This window comes from Thunnus maccoyii, chromosome 15 (assembly GCF_910596095.1).
Source record: "Thunnus maccoyii chromosome 15, fThuMac1.1, whole genome shotgun sequence".
In the NCBI taxonomy this organism is placed as follows: Eukaryota; Metazoa; Chordata; class Actinopteri; order Scombriformes; family Scombridae; genus Thunnus; species Thunnus maccoyii.
Window position 1 is genome coordinate 24,756,055 of NC_056547.1, and position 23,433 is coordinate 24,779,487.

The 23,433-nt window shown below is 39.8% G+C and overlaps 1 protein-coding gene across 1 annotated transcript; it reads right to left on the reverse strand.

Annotated features, from left to right (window-relative positions):
* Positions 1–50: 50 nt before the first annotated feature.
* Positions 51–17,074, reverse strand: LOC121912472 (hippocalcin-like protein 4). Its single transcript, XM_042434581.1, has 4 exons — positions 16,919–17,074; positions 2,101–2,276; positions 385–600; positions 51–248 (listed from the first exon to the last, which is right to left on the reverse strand). Exons 2-4 carry the CDS (start codon positions 2,260–2,262, stop codon positions 51–53), a joined length of 576 nt encoding a protein of 191 aa, XP_042290515.1. The 5' UTR covers positions 2,263–2,276; positions 16,919–17,074.
* Positions 17,075–23,433: the final 6,359 nt, after the last annotated feature.

Consider the following 23,433-nt stretch of genomic DNA (forward strand, 5'->3'; position numbering starts at 1 on the left):
TCTCTTCCCCCATCCCTCCCCTCCCTCCCTCTGTCTCCACCCACCGCTCTCTACTTCTGCATGTCACACTGCAGCAGTAGGACGATGGAGGGGTCAGACTTGGCGGCCTCTTTAAACTCTTCCAGGGTGATCTCGTCGTTGTGGTCCTTGTCCATCTTGGAGAAGATCTTGTCCACGCGCTGCTGAGGGGTCAGCCCGTCCTCGTTCATACGCATCATGATCACGGTGCCGACCATTTTGTAGATGGCCTGCAGAGGGGAAAAAGGAAAAAAATGTTAGATCTTGTTATAAAATGTATATTAACATGAATCATTTCTATTTTCACAAGATGACTCCTTGGGCACACGCTGCTCTTTCTGACTCACTGCCGGCTCACAAACACACCTCGATGATCTCCAGCATCTCCATGCGTGTGATCTTGCCATCCCCGTCCAGATCATACATGTTGAAGGCCCAGTTGAGTTTCTGCTCGAAGCTGCCCCTGGAGGTGATGGACAGGGCGCAGATGAACTCCCTGAAGTCGATGGTCCCGTCACCATTCTTGTCAAATGTCCGAAACGCATGCTGGGCGAACTTGGAGGCATCACCATATGGGAAAAACTGGAAGATTAAAACATAAGGTGGCATAAACAATGCATCAGTTGCATCTTGCATCACTTCCTTCTTTTAAATGTCGGTAAACAGAGGACAAAGACCAAGATGGTTGATCATGTCTACATTTGATGACAGCAGTAGCAGTGAATCAATTACCTGCAAAGTACAGAGTGGAATTGTTGTTAATTTCCTGCATTTACCTACTATTTTGTATTATAATTGTATAATTTTATATACATTTTTGCATTTACATTGTAATGTAATTATTAACTGTTTAGCGCTAATGTTCGGTATTAATTGTGTGAGATTGATTCCCATTTTTAACCCTTTAACGTATACCTCTCTTCTATTTCTCAAAAAAGGTCATTTTCAGTCATTTGAATAATTTCACAAATTTCCGGTGTCAAAATGATTCTTTTTCTGTTTCTAATGTTTTTCTACATAAGTTTTTAGGGTCTCAAAGTATATCATAGTTATCATAGCATAGCAATATCAGATAATGTGTTTTCTTTTTTTGCCTCATTTTTTATCACTGATTATATGAATTAACACAGACTCGAGGATGAAGAAGCTTCTTTATGTTAATTTTCTGTCACAGTAACATAATGGTGCAGAATTTGTGTCAGTTTCACCGCGAGGAAGAACATTCTGTGATATGGGAAGGCTGTGGTGACAATAACACATAATTATGACAGTGCTAGCTCAGAGGACATCAGCTTGACAGCAAAACAGTGGACTGCTACATGCAGCGCACACAGCCATCTTGCAGTGATCACAACACAGTGACTCATACTTGTGATAACTGTGCTGACTAATGTCTGTTTGGTTAGTACCAGTCAATGAGAAGTAAGTCTGTGTGTGTGTAAAACAATACAATATGTATATAAACATGAAATATGATGGGCTCTGTTGAAAGACATCAATAATTGCTGAAAACATTTTTTGGCATTGAAAAAACAAACAAACAGCAAATATGTGTTATCAGATTATCAGTGTCAATACCATGTTCTGAAAAGTTCACAACAATGTTATTTTAATTTGCAGTTTAATCTGTGTTACAAACAGTAACTATTTACGTAGGTGGAACTTTTAAAACTAAAATAAAAGTTTACAAAGCTCAGTCAGCCTCTCTCTGGACCTGTGTGGCCTCTGAATGTTCTGAAGGAGTTTCCGGCAGTAACAGAGACGCTGGCATTATTAGAGGCTTCAACTCCTCTCAGTGCCCCAATAATAGGACTATTAGTCAGCCACAGTAACATAAGCTTTCTACATAACAGCTCAATAATGTTGTGAATGAGTCATTAAAGAGGTAACTTTTTATTTTATGTAACTATGGAAAACTATATAGTACATTTTCAACTGTAGGCAATCCAAGAAATGGAGATGAGAAAGATTATTTTATCCATGTCAGTAGACCCTACTCCTCCTCACTACTGCAAAATCAGTTGCCCACTGCACCTAAAGCTACCATTCGCTTTCTCCTGCCTCTCCTGTGCGCCACCTCACCTTAACATAGAGCTGCTGAAACTCCTCCAGGTTGAGGATGCCTGAGGGACAGTCTTTGAGGAAGCCTTTGTACCACTGCTTGAGCTCCGCCTCGTTGAATTCAGTGTTCTTGGTCAGATCATCCAGGACCTCTGGGGCCAGCTTGCTGTTGTGTTTCCCCATGATACTTCACCTCTCTGCGATGGGGGGGGGCAATACAGAGAGAGAGAGAGAGAGAGAGAGAGACAGGGTGAACACTTAGGTGAGGAGGTGCTAGACAAAAAACAGCAGCAGCGGTAATGTCCTTGTGTTGTTGAAATAGCACAGGTCTCTGAGGACCGATGCAAACAAGGAATTACCTACACATTTAAACACACAGACGCAAGCTGCATTGACTTTGAGTGTCTAAATATACAGTAAACTAATGACAGCTACTGTTGTTGTTACAGTAGCTGCTAATGATGATCTAAATTAACAAACAAACAAATGTTTCTTCATAATTGTAGTGACATACTTTATCCCAGTAATTACAGACATATTTTGATTTTTTTTTGGTATTGCTGAAGTGTTTTAAAAATCTATTTATATTCCATCATCACTAATTATCATCTTAATTTCAAATTTATTTTGGATCAAATTTTTTCCCCAACTACTGCACTTACAATTCAGTAATGATGTCTTCTCTGCATCAGATAATAGTAATCTCACAGAAGCAATATTTATTGATCTCACTAAAACATTTAATCTACTGGATCACTGTCCCTTTTTTTAGATAAGCTACATGCTGTTGGCTTTTCCCATTATACACTGTAACCAACCAGTATACCTTCATAACAGAAAGCAATGTGTTGTTGCCCATGGGTGTAAATCAGATTTGTTAACTCAACAAAAAGGTGTGCCTCAAGGTTCTACTTTAGGGCCACTTCTGTTTTCTATTTTATTAATGATCTCTCTTTAATTTCTTCTGATTGTTGTGTTCAATTAAATGCAGATGATACTATTATACATACACCAAAACTTTATTTATCATAGTACTTATCAAATTTAAGAGGCAAGTTCAAGTGCGTGGAAGAGGACCCGCTCTTTTTGTAAGGTAATGAAAACACAACGATTCTTATTTTCAGGTGATTATACACTATTTAAAACATAATCCATATATCATATTCCATTTCTGCCAAGTCCATTCCAATAGATGTCACTAAATTCTACATACTGCACCTTTAATATCAGAAAGAGACTTTGAGAAATTTGACTACAGTGTTGTGGTCCAATGTGTGACTTATTTTACTGTGATTTATTTTACTGGTAAGGTGAAATAATAATGCCTTAATTCAAACGCACAATAGTGTAGACACAAGTGTAAAATATTTAAACAGAGTAAAGCTGTTAAGCAGCACTGAACAAGTGGGATCTCCGAGTTAAAAGAGTGGCTGAAATGAATAGTTTTACCTTTGTCCATTCATTATAGATAAAATGTCCACACCATAAAAGACTTTTCCATTTCCATAATGACTCATATCATTCTACCTCCATAATCACTATCTATAAGTAAAACCCCTGATAGCATTTGCTGCTATTTTGGCCATAAAATGGGCCATTACCCTGACTGATAAGCCAGTGACCTCACCACACACATATTCACATAGCTGAGGACCACTGCAGTGCCTTCGTGACGCCATCCCTGACTCATAGCCCCGTCTCACAGCTTTCGCACTTTGACACCAGGATACAGCCAACACATCTGAGCCAAGCGGCCACAAATCCTCCTCTGAATTGCAGGGAGAGTGTGGGGACAGTTTAGTAGCTGAAATATCATCCTGTCCAGCTTTATGGCGAGTGAGTCATGTAGAAAGAGCCAACAAAACCTGAAGTCACTGCAAACAGCACAAATATTCTAGACTTTGTATTCCCATGACAAGGGGAAGGCACTGTAGGAGACCCAAGAGCTTAGAGGAAAACGCTAGGAAGAGCAATAAAGGATATCAATAGGAGACAGGCCATTCTAGCATTAACTTGCTTTGAAAAGGTCACCAGTGATCTTATCAAGTTGAAACACGAAAATGAATGTTTTCCCTTCTCAGAGAAGAGAAAGGGCACTGTTCAGGAAGAAAATGAAAAGAAATGTGCTTGTAAGATAGAAAAAAATAAAAGCAACTACTATCAAAGTGTCAATGCTTTAACTCTCAGCGGGTCAGCTGGATGTTCATCTGTTCACTGCAGTCCTGTTACAACACAATTCAAACATATTTAACTTCTTTCAGTTGCTGCCGGAAAATAGCGTTAGCATGTTTATAATAGAACCCAGCATGTGTCAGCCATAAAAGACCGATTGTACGTGTTTCATTTCCACAAAAGTGTATTTGTGCCGCAACACAAATGAATCCATTCAGAAGTGACTCAGGGTTTTTGAGGTTAGAATGGCGTCTCGTGCTTTGAGTGGCACACCACAATTTTTCGAAACCTTTTAAAGGTGAACCTAACGCATTATTTAGACAAACAAGCAATTGTCTTGGCACAGGCACAAATACGTGCTTAGGCACATGCACACACAGTCTCACAAGGTTAACTGCTACATGATGGATGCAGACAGATGCTAAGAACAACAGTGTGGAGAACGAGCACATAAGGGGAGTCTTGTCGTGGCAGCAACACCTCTAGCGCCATTTCCCCCTGAGGGGTAGAAGGTCAGTTTGGAGAGACCACCATTAAACAGAGATTTTAGACTCATAAATCTCCCCTCTCTTTCATTTTCCTACTCTCAAATCCATATGTCTCAAAGCATTGCACTGCAAGCAGACATTTAGAGTGAGAGTTTAACTAATCTCTGAATTATTGACAGTGTCAACTCATGGAGCTCTGTAAATCCCTGACTCTATCAACTAACACTCCACAAACACACCAACTTGTGCCACAAACATTGAGTTTACCTCCGCTTCTACCCTCCTGGACACACACACATAAACACAAACTCCACAGAGTTGTAACGTTTCCCGCCTCCGACTGAGGCAGATGAGATTTTATCCCTCTGTTAGGGAAGCAAATCTAGCAGATAATGGAGTTTCCTGTGGAAGACAGTCAGAGGCGCAACTAGCCAAGCGAGCAAACACATCAGAAACTTATCCCATCTAAAGGAATCAAAATAAACACCCCTCACCCCGGCAAGATGGGCAACCTGTAGGTTAATTGTAATGGTTCCCGGGTCGGATGCTGTCTTCCAGTCAGGTGCTCAGGTCTCTGCCAGCACGTTTTACTGAGGCAGAAATCTGTTGTAATATTCAGATGTTGGAGGTAATCTGTAGAGAACCTCCAACCTCCTTGCTGTTTCTTTTCTCTTTCTCTCTCTCCAAGATGTCTTTCAGAGCTAATAAGTCAAATCTCTGTGGAATAAATGAGATGGTTTCAGTACCGTCATACAGATGAACCAGCTTCTATGCAATTTTCTCATTTTGGTTTCCTTTGAGAAAGGTGATGCTTATCTGAGTGCATGCACATGTGCATTTATGTGCTCATGTATGTGAACAGATGTCAACTTCCTGCACCTAAGCCAGAAAAATAGTGATAGAAAAGTGTGTGGATGTGATCGTCGCAGCTGTACAGCTTGTTGCCAGTCAACTTACAACAGAAATAGCAACTCTAAAACTGCACTAATCAATATTTCTTATTAACAATTGATAAATTGACCATGTGTAATGTGAAGGGAGACGCTCATATGCGCAAACATACAGAGAATTACCTGAATCTGCAGTTCTCATCAGCATCCAGCACCAACCACAGACAGGCAATGTTAGAAACTGGTTTGAATATAGTGTATTGCTCTGTGTTTGACGATTGTGTAAAAAGACAACTTTTTGCTAACAAATTAGCCACTTTACACAAGGATAATCTATCAGTGTTGTGTTTTAAGCTTGTTTCACAGCCCCACGTCAAATCAATAAGTGCTGCTTTAAATCGCATTTCTTAAATTGTCATAAAAAATGTGAACTGCTCCTAGCAACCGCTCTGACTTATGTCACTTGCTACTGATTTGTTAGTGCAAAACAAAACAACATGACCCCTTCTCCCAAACAGAAATTAGCCAACATGAGCACGATGTGAGGCTGAATAAATGTAGATCTCTAGAGATAGTGATGAGTTTGGAATGAAGAGAAGAAGAATTTGGAGGTTAGCAGGAGCAGGACAAGAAAATGGACAAAGAAAATAGTTCCACCTTCAGAAACTCAGAAAAGGAGGCCACGGTGTCACTCACATGGTTTCACACGCACACACACACACACCATTCAAACAACAAATACAAATATCAGTTGTGGCTTCCAGAAACCCTTAACAGCCTAACAAAGATCCCAAGAGGCACCCATTTATGTGCTGTAATCCCAGTACATTTAAATCACTCCCTCTGGTGCTAATATGAATAGCTTTATTCCCAAAATGCTGCAATTTCTCCCAAATTTACAGCCGTGAACACCTGCTCTGAACATCACGCCAAAGGGATCAATTGGTCTGACAGTGGCAACATGCTGTTGCTGTGCACGATGACGTCTTTGACAGTCCGTTCACGTCAACACACGATGGAGGCCTCAGCACACACATTCAGACACACATACAAACATGCTGGCTTCAACCAGCATATTAGTCCTATCACAAACAGGCTGACATTCTTACACATATAGACACTTATACACTGAGATGAAAATGATTTTTTTTTTAAAAAGGAGAAAAAGCAGCAGGACAAGGTGAGCAAGCTGTGTGTAGAAGAAAATAAAGAAGAAGATAAGAGGGAGGATGACTCAATCTGGATTCACACGTCTGAAGGGGAAGACAAACAGACAGGGAGTGAAAAGGCGATGAAGATGGAAGGATGAGGAAAGATGGGAGGTGGCGGGCAGATAAGCAGATCTTGTAGAAAAATTGCCCCAACAGGCGTTCAATAGAGAAAGACGTGTATCTTACCAAGTCTGAAGGGGCCTTAATGCATGTTCATTCCAGCTGTCAGACTGATAGTAAACACAAAGTCTAATCTGAGTTGTGGATGCGTGGGAGACTGTGTGGATGTGCGTGTGTGTGTGTTTGCCAACCCAGCTTGATCTAGCTGATTGAATAAGCTAATTAAACATGTTTGCATGCCAGAGTCAGCTGTAATAAAGCTTACATTTTGATGGCCGATTTCACAAACTCACGGCACTTGTTATTAGGCTGATGGATGGCATGGGTGTTACACATCAAAGGCAGTGGTTCTAATGACAGGATCTGAGGAACAACAAATACCAATTTGATTTCACTCTTATTTTACTCTCTTCAAGCTGGCACAATGCATGACATGTACACTACTGCATCACAGCAACAAGGTGAGAAATGAAACCACTTGTTTGTTCTTTAAAGGCCCTCAAAACAATAATTTCTCAATCAACCTCTTACTATAATTGATGGTTCCTACATTCCTACATTCATTAGTTCACATTAGGGATTTCTTTACTGCTTTTTTTCTGTGCTCCTCTCACCGGTTTTAGTGGGCGGGGCTTTGGAAAAAGGTAATGTGGTGCACATACTCCAGTGCACTAATCAAGATTCAGCAATCTGGCGACGCTTAATGTGGGTTGCTGGTCCCTATCAATCAAAACAAACAGTCTTGACGAAGCAGATTGGCTAAGAGTTTGATAGTTAAACTCATGATGAATAAAAGGATGTAGTTTTAACTTTTATTTAGTCATGAATATTGAATGTTATGGAAAAGTACATATAAGTCCTTTAAAATGTGTCACATTCAGTATATATTCTTTGGTAATACTGTGAAATGTTTCCTGCTGATCATGGACACTGCTGATGGTGGTGACAGCTGTACTGTTGTTATATTCATACTCACAGAAAAGTAAAAAATAAATAGTTGAAGACTAAATCAAAAGTAAGAGGCGGCTGTATTGGAAACATTTATTAACACATTTATGAATCAATTAATTACTGGTCATTTATTTGCAAAAAAGCAAAACATTTGCTGATTCTGGCTTCTCAAATGTGAAGATTTGTGATACTTCAATATTTTTGTCATAAATTACATCTAGAAATGAATAAAGAGAGAAATGAGATGCAAGAGACTAAACGGCTTGCATTAATTACCACATTATTGAGTGATCTTCTGTACCAACTGCTTTAAAGTTTGGCTACTTTACATACATAAGACATTGTATTGGTATACTCCCCCAACTTTACTGGAAGCATACTCAAACTAATATTTAAACAGATAATTCAAGGGACATTATAATATGATAAAACTGTAAAACAATATAGTTATGTAACACAATCAGTGAATTCAGGATAGACATATCCTGTACCATATTTCTGGCATAAAAATACATTGTTCCTTTATGGAGAGCTACTGTGAAAGGAGGAAAATGAGGTCTGAAAGCAGTGGGCTTCCACTGTCATTATTATGAGGCTCAGGAACTCTGGCTTGAACTGAACATAGCCTGAAGGGGAAAATGTGTTGGTGTCCCCGTGACTGAAAATGATAAGCTGGCAAAAGCTGTAATTGAGTTGGAAAGAGCGCAAAAATGGGAAGCTGGGCCACCCATACAGTAGTCATTTCCTGTGTGCGTGCGTGTGTGTGTGCGTGAGTGTGTGTTGTGTGTTTGCAGTGGCAATAACCTTTGTGAGAGTGGAAAAAGTACAATGGACTGTAGCAGCAATAGGGGAACAATCAATAGGATACCAGTCCAATACCAGCCCTCTCCATGAACTACAATGTGAAGTGTGTGTGTGTGTGTGTGTTTGTGTGTTAGATAGGGAAAAAACAGAGTATAAGAAGGTAGACTAATCTGATGAAAGGTATGAATGATAAACCAAACCCTGAATGGTCTCCATGGCAGCTCACCAAACCATCAAAAGTGAAATAGAACAATACATCGTCTTGACAACAGTTGCCCGGCACACTGCCAAAAAGCAATAGGGAAGGGGATGACGCTTTTAGCCAATCGAAACAGTCCCTCTGCCAACTGGGCCTGACCAATTGGCTGACTGATATATGAGCTTGGTGTCTGGGTTTTATTGGAAATCTAAATATCGGCCAGTGTCTCTCTCATCCTACACGATGCCATGTTTTTGATGAGATATTTATTGTTGAATTTAACAGTAGACTATTACACTTGTTGCCTGTTAGAAACCTGCAATTTAATTCAATGGTAATGCAATTTCCACAAGCACAAGCATGCTTAATGTTATTGCTTTATTGCTTTATTGCTTTATTGCGTTATTTTATAGCTGGAATATTTAACTATTAGACTTGTTCAATAAAAGGTCTCAGTGGTCGCAATTATTTAAAACCAATTACCGCAGCCTTGAGAGGATGCTGTCTCATTCTAATAGTCAGTGTAATAGTGCACGACCGGAAAGACATGATTTGATTCGTAAACGATTCTTGATACAAGATCTAGGGGAATTTTGTACTGAACAATTCACTCATGTTGTTAGTCCATGAAATGCAACATGAAACCGACAGAAAGAAAAAACAGAAAGAGAAAAGTTGAGTTAGCAGTAATTTGGAAGCATGTTTGCAGTCTTCTACATGTATCAGAATAAAGAAATTAAAGTGTAATTTACTGATCAGCACCACTGGCTAAATGTCTATTGCAAAGCATTAGCTCTGTGGAAAAAAAAAGACAGCGCTCTGCTGTGCTGTTACTGTAAGAGCCTTTCTGCAGCAACACTAGTCTCAGGGAACACCATCACTGTTCACAACGTTGTAGACGTCTTGAATTATTGTCCTTTTTCCATTATTAAGATTTATTAAAGGTTATTAAATCCAAACTGCGCTCCACCGCTTGTCTTTTTGGAAGAATAACTTGCCCTTTTCTTTCTGTAGTCTATCAGCTCTCACACACAGTCAGCACTAAAGGTAAATTATATTAATATTAAATAAATATGTTTCGATTAAGCCATCATCATCAGGTACTTTGTTCCTTTGTTGAAAAAATTGATTTTTGGAATCTGTGAACAGATTCACAGTCTTAGAATATAAGAATCAAAATGTTTATGTGAACAGTTTTTTTCCTATTCATGCTGTTAAGGACTTGAGAATTGACTTGGCCCAAAAGACTTCAACAGTTCTGTCTAATGCTGCACATCATGAGCAGTGCTACCAGAAAAACATTCTAATATTAGTATCATGATATCAATTTCAACCATATCACCTGGCAGTAAGTTGGTAGTTGTAACAGTTCTAATTGAGTAGTAGAAGCCTATTAACAGAAACAGTATTAGCAGTATTGATCATGATCTGAATGCTCAAATTCTTTGACAAGAACAAAATGTAATTTATCAAAGCTTCAATCCAAAAATGTCAGTATATATACAGTGAAAGCCGAGTTAATACGAGGATGCTTATGTACATACTTACTCTACTGAGTTCTTACAGTACATGTTGGTGCTGAGGTGTTGATTCCTATCAGGGTGATCTCCATATTATTCTAATCTACATAAATCTCTCCAGTGACTGGAACAGAAAGGATGCATCGCTATAGAAACGCAGCTCACCTCGGTGCAGTTCAAACTCTAATTTAAGACCAGGCAGCATGTCGAGCCCGGGGAGAAACACGGGGGACAAACTGTGTGTGTATGTGCCCTTAGGAGCTAAATTTTATCTCCCATATCTCCAAAACATGATTCATTCACCTCAGTATTCGTTAATTGCCACAATTGTTACACATTTACTGAAGTCTGGCTGACTCATGTCTGAGTGCTGCTCTAATTGTCAGCTATTGTTTCCGTTTGCGCCCTATCAAACCTGCACAGCCTTGTACAATGTGGCTAATAATATTCCAGTGACACCTTTAAACGCAGGCAGAAGGGGAAAGATGCCAGCATGAGCACATACACACACACGCTCATATGTACAAACACACAAAAAACACACCTTCCTATATTACATAAGCCCTGGTGGAGAGTTGTTTGGTTGTAAGGCTCAGGTGTTTCAGCACCAGACAAAAACAGTTTCAAGAACAAATATACCCATGTCCCGTAAACGCACGCGCACACACACACACACACACAAATGTATGGTGTTGAAAGGAGTGTAAGGGAACAAGGGGAAGCAGAGCATGGGATTAATGCCTGCAGCACTTAGCCTTGTTCCTGTACTGAAAGCTATCCTCTCATCACCATCCTTTGTTGACATGAACGTAATGTGTTCTGAAACAAAGACTTGTGGCAGGTACTAATATGTTAAATGAATCATTTATAATTCAGACATAAACACCACCATATGTTTGCAATACTGTCTGTAATACATAAAAACATGCATGATGCTGTGTATGGAATATGTGTACAAAGCACTATTTAATAAACTGTACTCTAGACAAACTACATGTTATATGTGCACTAAATGGATGAATGTTAATAGAACTGTAGCACTTGGTAGATTACAGCTTTTTTTAAATTACAGACCCTTCAAGCATTATTTTCATATTCAAAAACTCACATTTTTGGTGTCTACAGCCTTGAGTTGGGACTGTTTTGCTAGTCTTAGCTGTGTGTCTTGTTTTGGATTTGGTTTTGACACTGATGTGGATTTGACAGATATTGGCCCTGACTTAATTGGATTTCAACTTATCTGATTAAAAAAATGGTAATTTCAAATTTCTCAGCATAACACTGGCAGGAATGGATCAGCACAGAAATGTGACACTATTTAACACTTTTCAACTGCTGCAGCTGACTTCTCATGCAACGGATGCCTACGGTTTACAGACGCGTGTGTTGTGATGGTTTAGGTCGTAATGAATAAAGGTGTTTGTGCCAAATGCAATGGGGAAAAACACTGGAGGCACATGATATTTTCAAAGAATGAAAATATAAAAACTAGGGCTGCAACTAACGATTATTTTAATTATCATTTAATCTGTTGATTATTTTTTTGATTCATTGATTAGTTGTTTGGTCCATAAAATGTCAGAATATGGTGAAAAATGTCGATCACTGTTTCTCAAAGCCCCAATGTGACATCCTCATATGTCTAGTTTTATCCCGACCAACAGACCACAACCCAAAGATATTCAGTCATAAACAAATCAAAAGAAACATAGAACAAAAGACAAAATTGGCCCCATACATATAGCATACAGACAAGCCTGAGAATGAGCGCTGAAACACTGCTTAATGTTTAAAAAGGCAATTGTTTGCTACCACGTAAGTCATACAAGTTTGTTTTGGAGTCTTTCTATCTCCTAGTCAATAATCGCTTAATGCACTTAAAGGACCAGTGTGTAAGATTTAGGGGGATCTATTGCCAGAAATATTAGCAGAAACGGAATAAAATATTCATAAATATGTTTTAATTAGTATATAATAACCTAGAAATAAGAATCATTTTTTTGTTACCTTATAATGAGCCCTTTATATTTACATGTGGAGCGGGTCCTCTTCCACGGAGCCTGCCATGTTGCACCACCATGTTTCTACAGTAGCCCAGAATGGACAAACCAAACACTGGTTCTAGAGAGGGCCTTTCACATTTTTCGTAGGTTTCGTGGCCACTGTAGGTTCTCCTACATGCTTGGGAGGAGAGGGTGAGGGGAGGGGTATTCAGTTGGTTGTAATCTGCAATCTCATTGCTGCCACTAAATCCTACACACTGCACCATCAAAAGGACAAAAAATATGTTATTGCACAGGAAAATTATAAAGTTCCAACTTTTTTGTACCATCACATAGAACAAACTGCTTCACTCATGTGGAAATCTGCTGACAAGAAAGTGGCAAAAATTACACCAGATTTAGAACCATTTCAAACCTGTTAAATACCTATACTAAGCACAGCTTGTTGCAGCTGTTTCCCAGTCAATCTTTACTAGAAAGCTTTTGCTGTGAAGCAAGGGTTGAGTTTCCATTAACAGCATACAGACAATGGAAACATGGTCATCTACAGGCACGTGCTTTTTGACAACTGTTGCTTGGTACAGGCTACAGTCCTATTCCAGTGGGTTGATATGCACCTACTGGTAGGTGAAACAGGCCTTTTCTAATCTATATCTATAAGGCTGATGACAACTGATAACGCCCATTCAATCAAGTGATAACATGCAAAATAGGTGGGTAAACAAGGAAACTCCAGTATACAAATAAATATCTGAATTACTGTAAAAATGAAATATTGCAAATTATCTACATCCCTTGTTCCATTTGCTCTGCCTCAATCTCTCTGTATCATACATTCATCCCATTCTCTGGAAAGAACACTTATCCTACGCAGGGGAAGCTGGAGCCTATCCCAGAATGCACTGGGTGAGATGCAGGGTACACCGGTTAGGTGTGATAGACTTATAAGTTGCAAGTCTATCACATGGCTGACACATATAGTATAGACCGACCAACACGGTCACACTCACATTCACACCTATGGACAATTTTACAGTCACTGGTTCGCCTAACCTGCACGTCTTTGGAGTGTAGGAGGAAACTGAAGCCCATGACCTTCCTGCTGTGAGGTGACAGTGCTAACCACTAAACCACTGTATTGTAAAGGGGAAAAAAAGGATTTGGCTTGAGAGGTTTCTCCTATAAAACTGGCCAATATGAGACAGAATAAATACCAAAATAACACTTTTTTCCCCAGTTCTAAGTTCTGAGATCAGTACCCACCCACAGCTGTTAGTGTGTGTTACCTCCTCATTGTACTAAAATTGTATCCATCAAGACACTCTGTCAATGGCGTCTACTGATAACTGTGGGTGTTCATTAGTTATCCACCAGTGATGCCAAACTCCTTCACTCAACATTCCTTTGTTGCTGCTCTACCACTCTCAGGGCTCCACACACACACACACACACCTTTATATTCCAACATGTCTCCCTGTGAAATAAAGCATGTGACAGGAATGGATGAATCAATCAGCAAAGAGAGACACACATGCAGCCGCTCATGCGAGCCGCCCCTCTTGCAAACAGAAATACACACACACGCGCGCGCGCACGCGTGGGCACGCGCTCACAATGAGCCAGTGATGCGTGAGACAGATGTATAGTACACCTGGCCACGGGCTTAAGACAAAATGGAAGTGATACAAAGGGAGAGATAGAAAAGTGTGCGCTGGTTGTCGGTCTCATAGCATCATTCGTCTATTCCTGCTAACAGAAAAAAAAAGGGAAAAAAGAAGAAACCGGAAAAATAAACAACACACACGCACACACACACATGCACAGAGACAGACAGGAAATTGTAGCCCAACACGCTGTTCCAAGCTGATATTATTGTACTCAACAGAATATGGATCAATAGGTCTTTCCAGAGCAGAGGAAGTAACTATAATCATGTGCTCTCCCATCCACTGATCTGTCAGTGAGCTGTTATGTGTAACTACAGTGTCTTTCCACCACCTATTGTAAATAACAGGGATACACTCGCATCACTGCAGAGACCAAGCTATCAACTTATTGCACCCTTAGGAAATAACCTGTTGCTGATCCTGCAAGTGAAATATCTGCAGGTGCCTTGTGTGGATTGTTGGCTTCAGGCGCGAACTCAAAATGGGGAAAATGACAATCCGTAGCAGCTCTTAATCTAAACAATAGACAGCACAGTCCAGCAGTTTTGTAAATGCTGCTGAGATTTATTGGAAATAATACAATGGCAATGGCAGAGTGTGTTCATGTAAAAGCTTAGTTACTTTTCTCAATAAGAAAACACTAAAACATTTCAGTGAAAGCGCAGTCTTCTTTATTTACAGTTATCATTCAACAGAGCACTAGAGCTGACAATCAGGGATGATTATGCGGTCTACGCTCTCAACACTTAAGAGGCACAATCCCTGATTCAAGTGTAAACGAAGCGTCTCTCCACCACCAAAATTCAAAGCACAGGATTGAAACATTACATCGCTCCCAAACAGACTTTTAATATATGGACTCAAACTATGAGATAATGACAACAGAAAGTCTCAGTTAAGAATGTTTTGATGCTGTACTGTTAGGTTAACCCCAACTACATACAGTATGTGACAACTCCTGAAAACAACTGTTTAAAGGTATTACAATAGAAGATATTAAAATAGCAGAAGATACTATATTCTGATGGATATTTTGGAAGAGCGGGTGGTACTAAATGCTACTTATTGACAGTGTAATAATAGTTCCTTTGTGTGATGTTCAGCACCACTTGAAACACTTTTTCCTTTTTCTTTCTCATCTCATTATTACTTGACGCTTTAGCAATACTGTCTTTGTTGCATTCATGCCAATAAACCATACTGAATTGAAAATCGAATTGAAATTGACAGGCTGACTCTTGAGAAGTACACACTCAGAGAGTAAAAGTGGGTTGCAGTAGAAGTGAAGCAACAACTCTAAACTTTTGTGGATTAATGCTTGATTAAAAGACAAAACTACGAATGACAAAGCAGCTCATCATACTGCTACAATTCTATTTGATCGATAACAGGAACACAAGACACAGACTTGGCTTCGAAAAGATTAAAAAAAAGAAGTGACACAATACCCAATGTTTACCCCTCGGCTCAGAGAGCCTCCATGGACAAAAGAGCTGCTCCTGTTCAGTTAAAGCCTGGCAGCCAAAGGGCTACAGAGCCAAACTGAGCCGTCACCAGCTTGTCTGTCATGGATGTGCCCATCAGACGTGTGCGTTTGAATTCGTGAGTTTAGTGTATGTTTTTACAGAAGACTGCTATGCTGCTTTGTACCGTATATGAACACAATCAATGAACAGTATATCACATATAGACCCAGCAAGGCATACAAGTACATTACTCTGACGCAATAACTCATCTGATACAACCCCTTTGATGCACAGTCGCATGAAGGCCACCAATAATGTGCTCGCCCACAGCACACATGCAGCACATTTCAAAGCTGGTCCTATTGATTGTGCAGGTCCTGGTGTCATCCACAGAGGACTGGATTATGCAGATGGAACTAAACCACTTGTTCAGGCTGCAGTCTGTATTCTTCTGTCCGTCTCTCCTTCTCTCTTTACTCACACAGGTCAACTTGAAATGACTTTGAAGGTAAAACAGTGAGAGTTGCAGCTATAGGTTTCTTTTGCAAACTCTTCATTTATATGCACTTGTGAGGCCACTCAGAGCTTTCAACTGTATTTGCTTTCAAGACACAGACGTTTGTGTGTTTTGTAATAAACATGCATAAATATCCACATTTCTTCAGTTGACTTTGCATGCTCAAATAACGCTGATTTGTTCTCTGCATGTGCAAAAGACAGAGTTGTAATTTCATTGGTGCGACACATAGGTAGTCTCATTGTGTTCAACCGTTAATTGCTCCCAGAGCATGAAGGACATTCTAGCACTGGCTTCCCCCGGCTGCATTTTCAGATCCATGCGGAAGCAAACAGTTAACGCCTGCTTAATCCATCCAAGATGTTCAGAGCATTCACTGAAAATGACTCACCAAATGTAACACATACCAGCACAACACAAGCAGGATTATGTTTACTGACACCATGGCAGATACATGGTCACCAATGTGCCTCTTTTCTTTAAACAGGGAACCATGGTAGCAGTTTCAATTGCCTCTACAGCCCCAAGTGTCCTTGAGCAAGACCCCAACTGCTCGGTATAAGTGAAACCTTGCGTTGCCTCATTTGTACAGGTGTAACACACTATTACTGACAGGGTTAAAGGTTCAGTTCCCTCTTCTTGGTGCAACACCTTGCAACAGACTAGTGAAATAATGTCCCTGGCTTTCACTCTCATTACTTATTGCTTCAGTTAGTTATGAATTAAAGATAAGTGAGGAAATATTTGTCACACTGTGACAAACACTTGTACACATTAACATTATGGTGAAAGAGTCCATTTGCAAATAAAACAAAGCTCTCCTCCACCTACCTTGTAATGTTTGGTAGAAGAATGAGCTCCTTTCAGCTATAAAACAGAAGCTTCTTCTTTGCTTTCCAGCTATTCTCACGGCTGTGTTTTGGTCCAAAACAGTTCCTCCCTCATGTAAAATAACCTTCGCGTTAACTCACCTCTCTCTGGAAGAAGATGAATGAACCGCTGCGTCTCCCTTGCCAACACATTTGCATAAAGACCGCCCCCCTCGCGCGACGATTAGCCAGGATACTGTAGAAAGGTGGACCCTCTTCATCTGATTCGACGGAGCCGCTTGTCAATAAAAAGCTCCAGCTCTGAACGCGCGCGCCTGTGCCCTCGCGTCCTCTGTGGCGCCGCCGTCCGCGCGCGCTGGAGAGAGACAGCGGGAGAGTGGGAGAGAGAGAGAGAGAGAGAGCGCGAGGGCGTCAGTGTAGTAAAAAGCTAAATAGGAAAATAACAACCGCAGTAAAAACTGAACAATACATATAATAATTGACAAATGTAAGATCTTTTTTTCTCGGTGCCATCGACCTTCCGCCTTCAAATTCATCTAATTTATATGAAAGGTAGTTTGATAGTCTCCTGGAGATGTTATGACTTCAGTCTTTTGCTTATTTACATGCCAGAACTAGCTTATTTAACAGAACTAAACTGATTTAATTGACTTTAACTTTTACAGAGAGATAGTTTTGTGCAAGAGCTCTGAACTATAAAGAGCATTACTAGATAAACCTTCTAGGGGGTCTTGGGGCTCCCTTACACATTTCAAATAGGCTACATTTCGAATATGAATCATATAACAATAAAACTGAGATAATGAGGATCTTAAAACTTGATCAGCCACAGAATGGTTAAGGTCAGAGACTTTTTATGGCAAATTACCTCCAATCAAAGAGAGTTGCTTAGGGAGGGGTTCTTCGATGTTGTTCAGCCATCCAACAAGCACTTTGATTGGGACATACAGTACAGTACATACATACAGTGCTCACTACTTCCTGCATTGACACTGAATGTTGGCAGTGGATATAATTCATTAAGTGTGGGATCCTCCAATATGAATGTAATTCCTCGGATACAGTGATGCATTAATTTTTGCTGTAGTGATGAATATTTGTTGTTAACATCATATTGACTTTTTCTGATGTGTACTTGGTTCCAGTGCGTTGATTTATCTGATTCTGGATTATCAAAAGAGAGTGTGAAAAATATATTATATGGATGAACAAATACACTGTTGTATGAATGCTGATTGCATGAGTTATTAGCAACTTCACATTAAAGACTGTTAACCTGCAGGGAAGTTAGGAATTATTTGATAAAAAAAAAAAAGAAAGAATGCTCTAGACATTTTATGACCATAGCTTCAAAATCAATATTTGCTTGCACCTTAGGTTAAACTGACTCAGCCTCACTGTCTGCTGTCCTACAGTGAATTCACTGAAGTCAAGCATACCCGCTCCAGGTGCTAGCGAGAGACAAACAACATTGTCGGTTATTCTGCAAAATATGTCTCTTAATGGCACACGTACCATTATAAGGGAGAAATGTTTTGTACTTTTTGTCTTAAATGAGGGCAGACATCTCCAATAATGTCCCACATAGTTATGTAATGTTTTCAGCTGCAGTGCATGTATTGATTTCTTTTGCTAACATTGTTTTACAGTGGTGTTATTTGCAGAATCCATTGATTGCAGCAGCAATTATTATTTTATTATCTGAGTTTATAATCATAGCAATAAAGCAGATATGACTTGATTTACGTGTTGTCAACCTACTATTTGCACTCCTAAACAACGCTGAGATAACAAAGACAGTTTTATTATTGTCCTTATTTAACAATGCATGGTCAAGTCAATACTTAGGCTACTCATACCAATAAACTGCTAAAGAGTAAAAACAGAGAAATCCAAAGAGGTGGTAGAGTTATTGCATACATTGCATTTATCCTGTCTTCACACTTTTCAATCAGACAGGAAAAAAAGAAATCCTGCCCTCAGAGTTATCTGTCTCTGCAGCAGTCAGACATACAATATATGTTAGTGTATACTGAGTTATAACAGAAAGATAACCTTTGTTTAGTGTTAAATGGCATAAAAAGAGGAAACATGTGTTACAGTCTGATCATTCAAGGTCAGCCAGAGCCTCTCGTTGGGAGTGACATAACCTTTAGCACAAGGTAAACATCCATCACCCTGCAGGACCATTGCAACACACATTTACTGTAGTCTATGGTGTGTGTGTGTCCTTCAATCCAAGGGAAGCATTACTCACTTTGAAAGAGACTCCGATAACCCGATAAAACAGCCTGAATATATAGAATTACACCGCAATACGAGAAGTGAATGGTTTTGAAATCATGGAGGATACAATGATTCTTTCATTTTAAGTAATAATAGAAAAATCCCTTCCTCCTCCTCTCTCCAATCCATCTTTCTGTCTCTCCTCCTTCTAATTCAAATATGTATTATTGAAACGGCATTAATTGATATAAAATGAACCCCTCGCCCTCTAATTGAAATATGCTTTATTGAAAATGGCATGAATATAGTATGAATCTCTCTCCTTTTTACTTCTATGAATATTCATGGGTGTGTGTGTGCGTGTGTGTGTGTGTGTGCGTCCATTGGCAACACAGGGTTGCCACGGGAGACAACCCATCGAGCCTGCCCTCATCCTCTCATCCCTCTCTTCTCTCTTTCATCTCTCCTGTCCTCTGTCACCATCTGACCATTTATCCCCTCACTCTGGAGCTGTTCTGTGTTTTACTTTCCTCTTTTCCACTTTTGTTTTGATTCATTTTGCGCCAAAAACAAATGCAATCATCACTTCACTTTAGTTTTTGTAACATGAATGAATAAAGAAATAATTTGAGACTTGTTAATGTGGATATTTTTTCACAGTGCACTCTTATAATAATAAGGGCAGACTGTGTGTGTGGATCACCACACCTAGCTGTGATTTCAGGCCTATTCCCTCAGCGAGAAGTGATACAATCTTATTCATGCTAATTGATGGGCAAGTTGGCAGCTTGGTAATGAAATTCAAACCCCCATTCATGTCTGTGTGTGTGTGTGTGTGCGCGCGCGCGTGTGTGTATGTGTGTGTGTTTGTGCGTGTGGTGTGTAATTCTGCGCGATGGCGGCCTGTAAACTGTCTAATTGACCTTTCCACGCTCCACAAAGGACGGCTCCTCTGCCCGCCTCCTTCCGGGTGCTGTTCCCTCCCTTCTCCTCTTTCCTCCATCCTCATTTTCCTTCTTTCTCCCCTGATGCATCCGCTCCCCCTGTCCTTCAGTTTCTCCTCTTCATTTTTACCCATCTTTGTCATTCATTTCTTTGTCATCACATACAGTATGTCTGACATCACTGATCTTATCTTAAGTTTAGAAATGTTGCGTGTAACTTCGTCTTTGGGAAGCATGTGTCTTTATTTAAGAGGTTCTAGGCTACATATTTTGTTTATTTGTTTTTCTGTTCATCAGTCCATATTAATACAACTTTGGAGGGTCATGTTTTCAGTGGCATTTCTAAAGCCACTATGTGTAGAAATGTTATTTTTTAAATTATTTGTGCTCATGTTTGGTTGTCATGTCGTGTTATGTTATGTAATGTCATAAAATAGTGCTGGAGATGACAGGAAAAAAAGGAGAGAGAGCCAGATTCAAACAAGGGATGTTGCAGTTCACAGTCAGCATCTTAACCCCTAAGCCATAATTATGTAGATAATTATAGCATCTTTCAAATTTCTCAGATGGCATACGTTTTTTTGTTTGCAGAAACATGAGACAATACCGTCATAACTTGGATAACTCCACCACAGAAGCCGTTTTTGAAACTACCACTGGGTGGCGCCATAGTCTGAAATTTTTGAATTCTCCACAGGGGCTTTAATGTTTTAAAATTTAACTTGTGAACATGACAAAATGAGTAAATTACCTCTCAAAGACTTCTTGGATAGCAGGTGATGCGAGATTGACTAGCAACATGACAAAATGCTTGAAAGTTGAAAATCTGTATATTTCTGTAAATGAGGGTAAAACTGTCCGATATGTCTCCTGATGATATGCCAAAAAACTGATTTTAACTTAAGAAAGTGATGCAGTGAGAGTTTAGTATTTACCAGATGTGGATAAAGTTCTGTGGAGGAGAATATCTGGTAAGTCCATTTCCTAGATAAAAACTAAACCAAAGTGTTGCTTGGAAGTCATGTAGATTCTTGGAGAAATTCTTGAGGAAAGTTTGCCTCCAGTCTTCATCTTTATGGAGGAAGTCGAGGTGGAGAGTTGGTGTACAAAGCATCTGACTTTGATACTCAAGGTCACTGTTGCATCCCAAACCTATGGCCAGACAAAAAAAATCATATTGGATGATTCTACAAAACCCCAGATTACATTCAATCACAATGTCTGGTTTTCTAAAATATCTGTACACAGCAACTACAGTATGGTCAACAATAGTTAACAGTTGTGGTTATTGGTTAATAAATATAAAAACGTTAATTGTAAGTTTGTAACAGGATGTGAACTGCAGTGAAAGTTTGATGGACTACACACCCACCCACTATCCTGACTTCTATATCTTTCCACTTTCTCCATATAGGGAACCCTTTGTCCTGCATCTGGCATTGGACATAAATCAGGAGGTACACAATCATCCAATGTGAACTGTTTTGGAAAACAAGCATTTTGTTCCTTGTAGTTGTGTTCCCTCCATATTTGGTCCATATTCCTTACTCCTCTTCTCTGTTCTTCCTCTCTGCCTCTCCTCCCTTCCTTCTCCTCTCTTCATTTCCCTTCTCACTGGCTGTCAAGGGTAGTGAAGTGTGTGTGAGGGAGAGAAATGATGAGTGAGTGTCTAGGAGACAGGAATGTTGTCCTAGCAGCTAATTAACAGCACTGATGACTAAACACAGTGAACGCTGTGTGTGTGTGTGTGTGTGTGTGTGTGTGTGTGTTTGTTTCAGTTTTGTCGATCGATCTGGTCATAAGGCTCAATCACTCTACTGTACACAATCAGTGTAAGACAACTTTTACTGTCACCTTTTCAGCTTTCTATCCTGCCTCTGACTGAAATGCAGTGACCTTTCAAAGAAGACTGATCAGATTCCTCTCATCTCTCCTTTTGATTGTAATGATTGTTCTTCTCTCCTCTTTTTACTCCTCCTCTCCTCCGTCTATAGCGATGTAATGAGATTAAGGAAAATGTCTTGTGATGACCTTGTCATCACAGGTCAACATCTGCCATTTGGTTTGATGGCACAGATTGAAACTGGAAGTCAGGCAGTGTGAGTCCAACCAGAAGAATCCAGAGTTTATATGCGTCATGAACTGACAAGCATGTGTCATGGGCATAATGGGTGTTTACTCATGATCATTTTACTCTGATTGAATTCAATGTTCTCGTTCCAGAAAGGCAGGGGGACCGGAGCAGTCATTTCACATAGATTAGCTGACAGAAAAGCTTGAGATAGATAATTGGTTTGCTGATAAGAGAAACCATTCCTGAGTAGAAGTGTTTTTCTCAGTCTGCCAGATTTTAAAATCTGCAGTGAAACCTGCTTAAAGGAACTCATAATGTACTAAAGCCTGGGACACACAAGAGGATAATGAGGACAATTTTGTGCTCTTCCCTTTGTTCAACACATGTAATATTTATGTAGAGTGGAAAAACTCTCTCTTATACCCAAAGCATGTGAAAGACCAGTAACCAGTGTTCTGGGTGAAGTTCAGTCTTGTTCAAATCTTCTTGTGTGTGTTTTATTCAAAATAGACAAAAAGCTGTGCAACTGGTCTTTGTCTGGTGTTAACTATGGGTCTCACATTTTTTAACCCTGAGTCCTCTACTGTGTGCCATAATACAACCGATAACATCATTTTGTTAGATAAATTCATATGCCTTTCAAGCTCCATGCCCGCATTTTGTAACACAGGCTTTCTGCCTTTAGTCTCCAAGCCCCACCCCATCAATGGAGCACCCCTTTAACTCCATAAACATGCAAAGCTCATAGTGTGTCCTTGAGAGCTCTGGATGTGACACCACAGTTGGACCTGTTTGTTCCGGTTCTCTTCTCATGTCACCAACATGCACCGGGCTCTACATTGGTTTCAGTTCATTTAGGTCAATAAATAGATGCAGACAGAAACTAAATCAAAATACTTCAGGGATGATGGTGATTGTTCATTATCCATCACAATTATCAGTATTCCTCTGACAAGCTCATATAAGGTGAGACCAGGGATCCATTTTACTAGAAGCAATTTTTGAGTACTGCTTGCAACCATACAACAAAACAACCTGTTCGACAACCTGTAACAGTCACAATCAGCACTGACAAAAATGCTAACAGGACCTGCTTGTTGTTTGAAAAGGTGTCATCTAGGTAGTGTGTGATATTCTCACTGTGAGAAGAGAAGGTTATAGGCACTTTGTCACATCATCATCATCATCATCATCATCATCATCATCATCATCATCATCATCACCATTATTAAAGAGATATTTCCATCATCATCATCATCATCATCATCATCA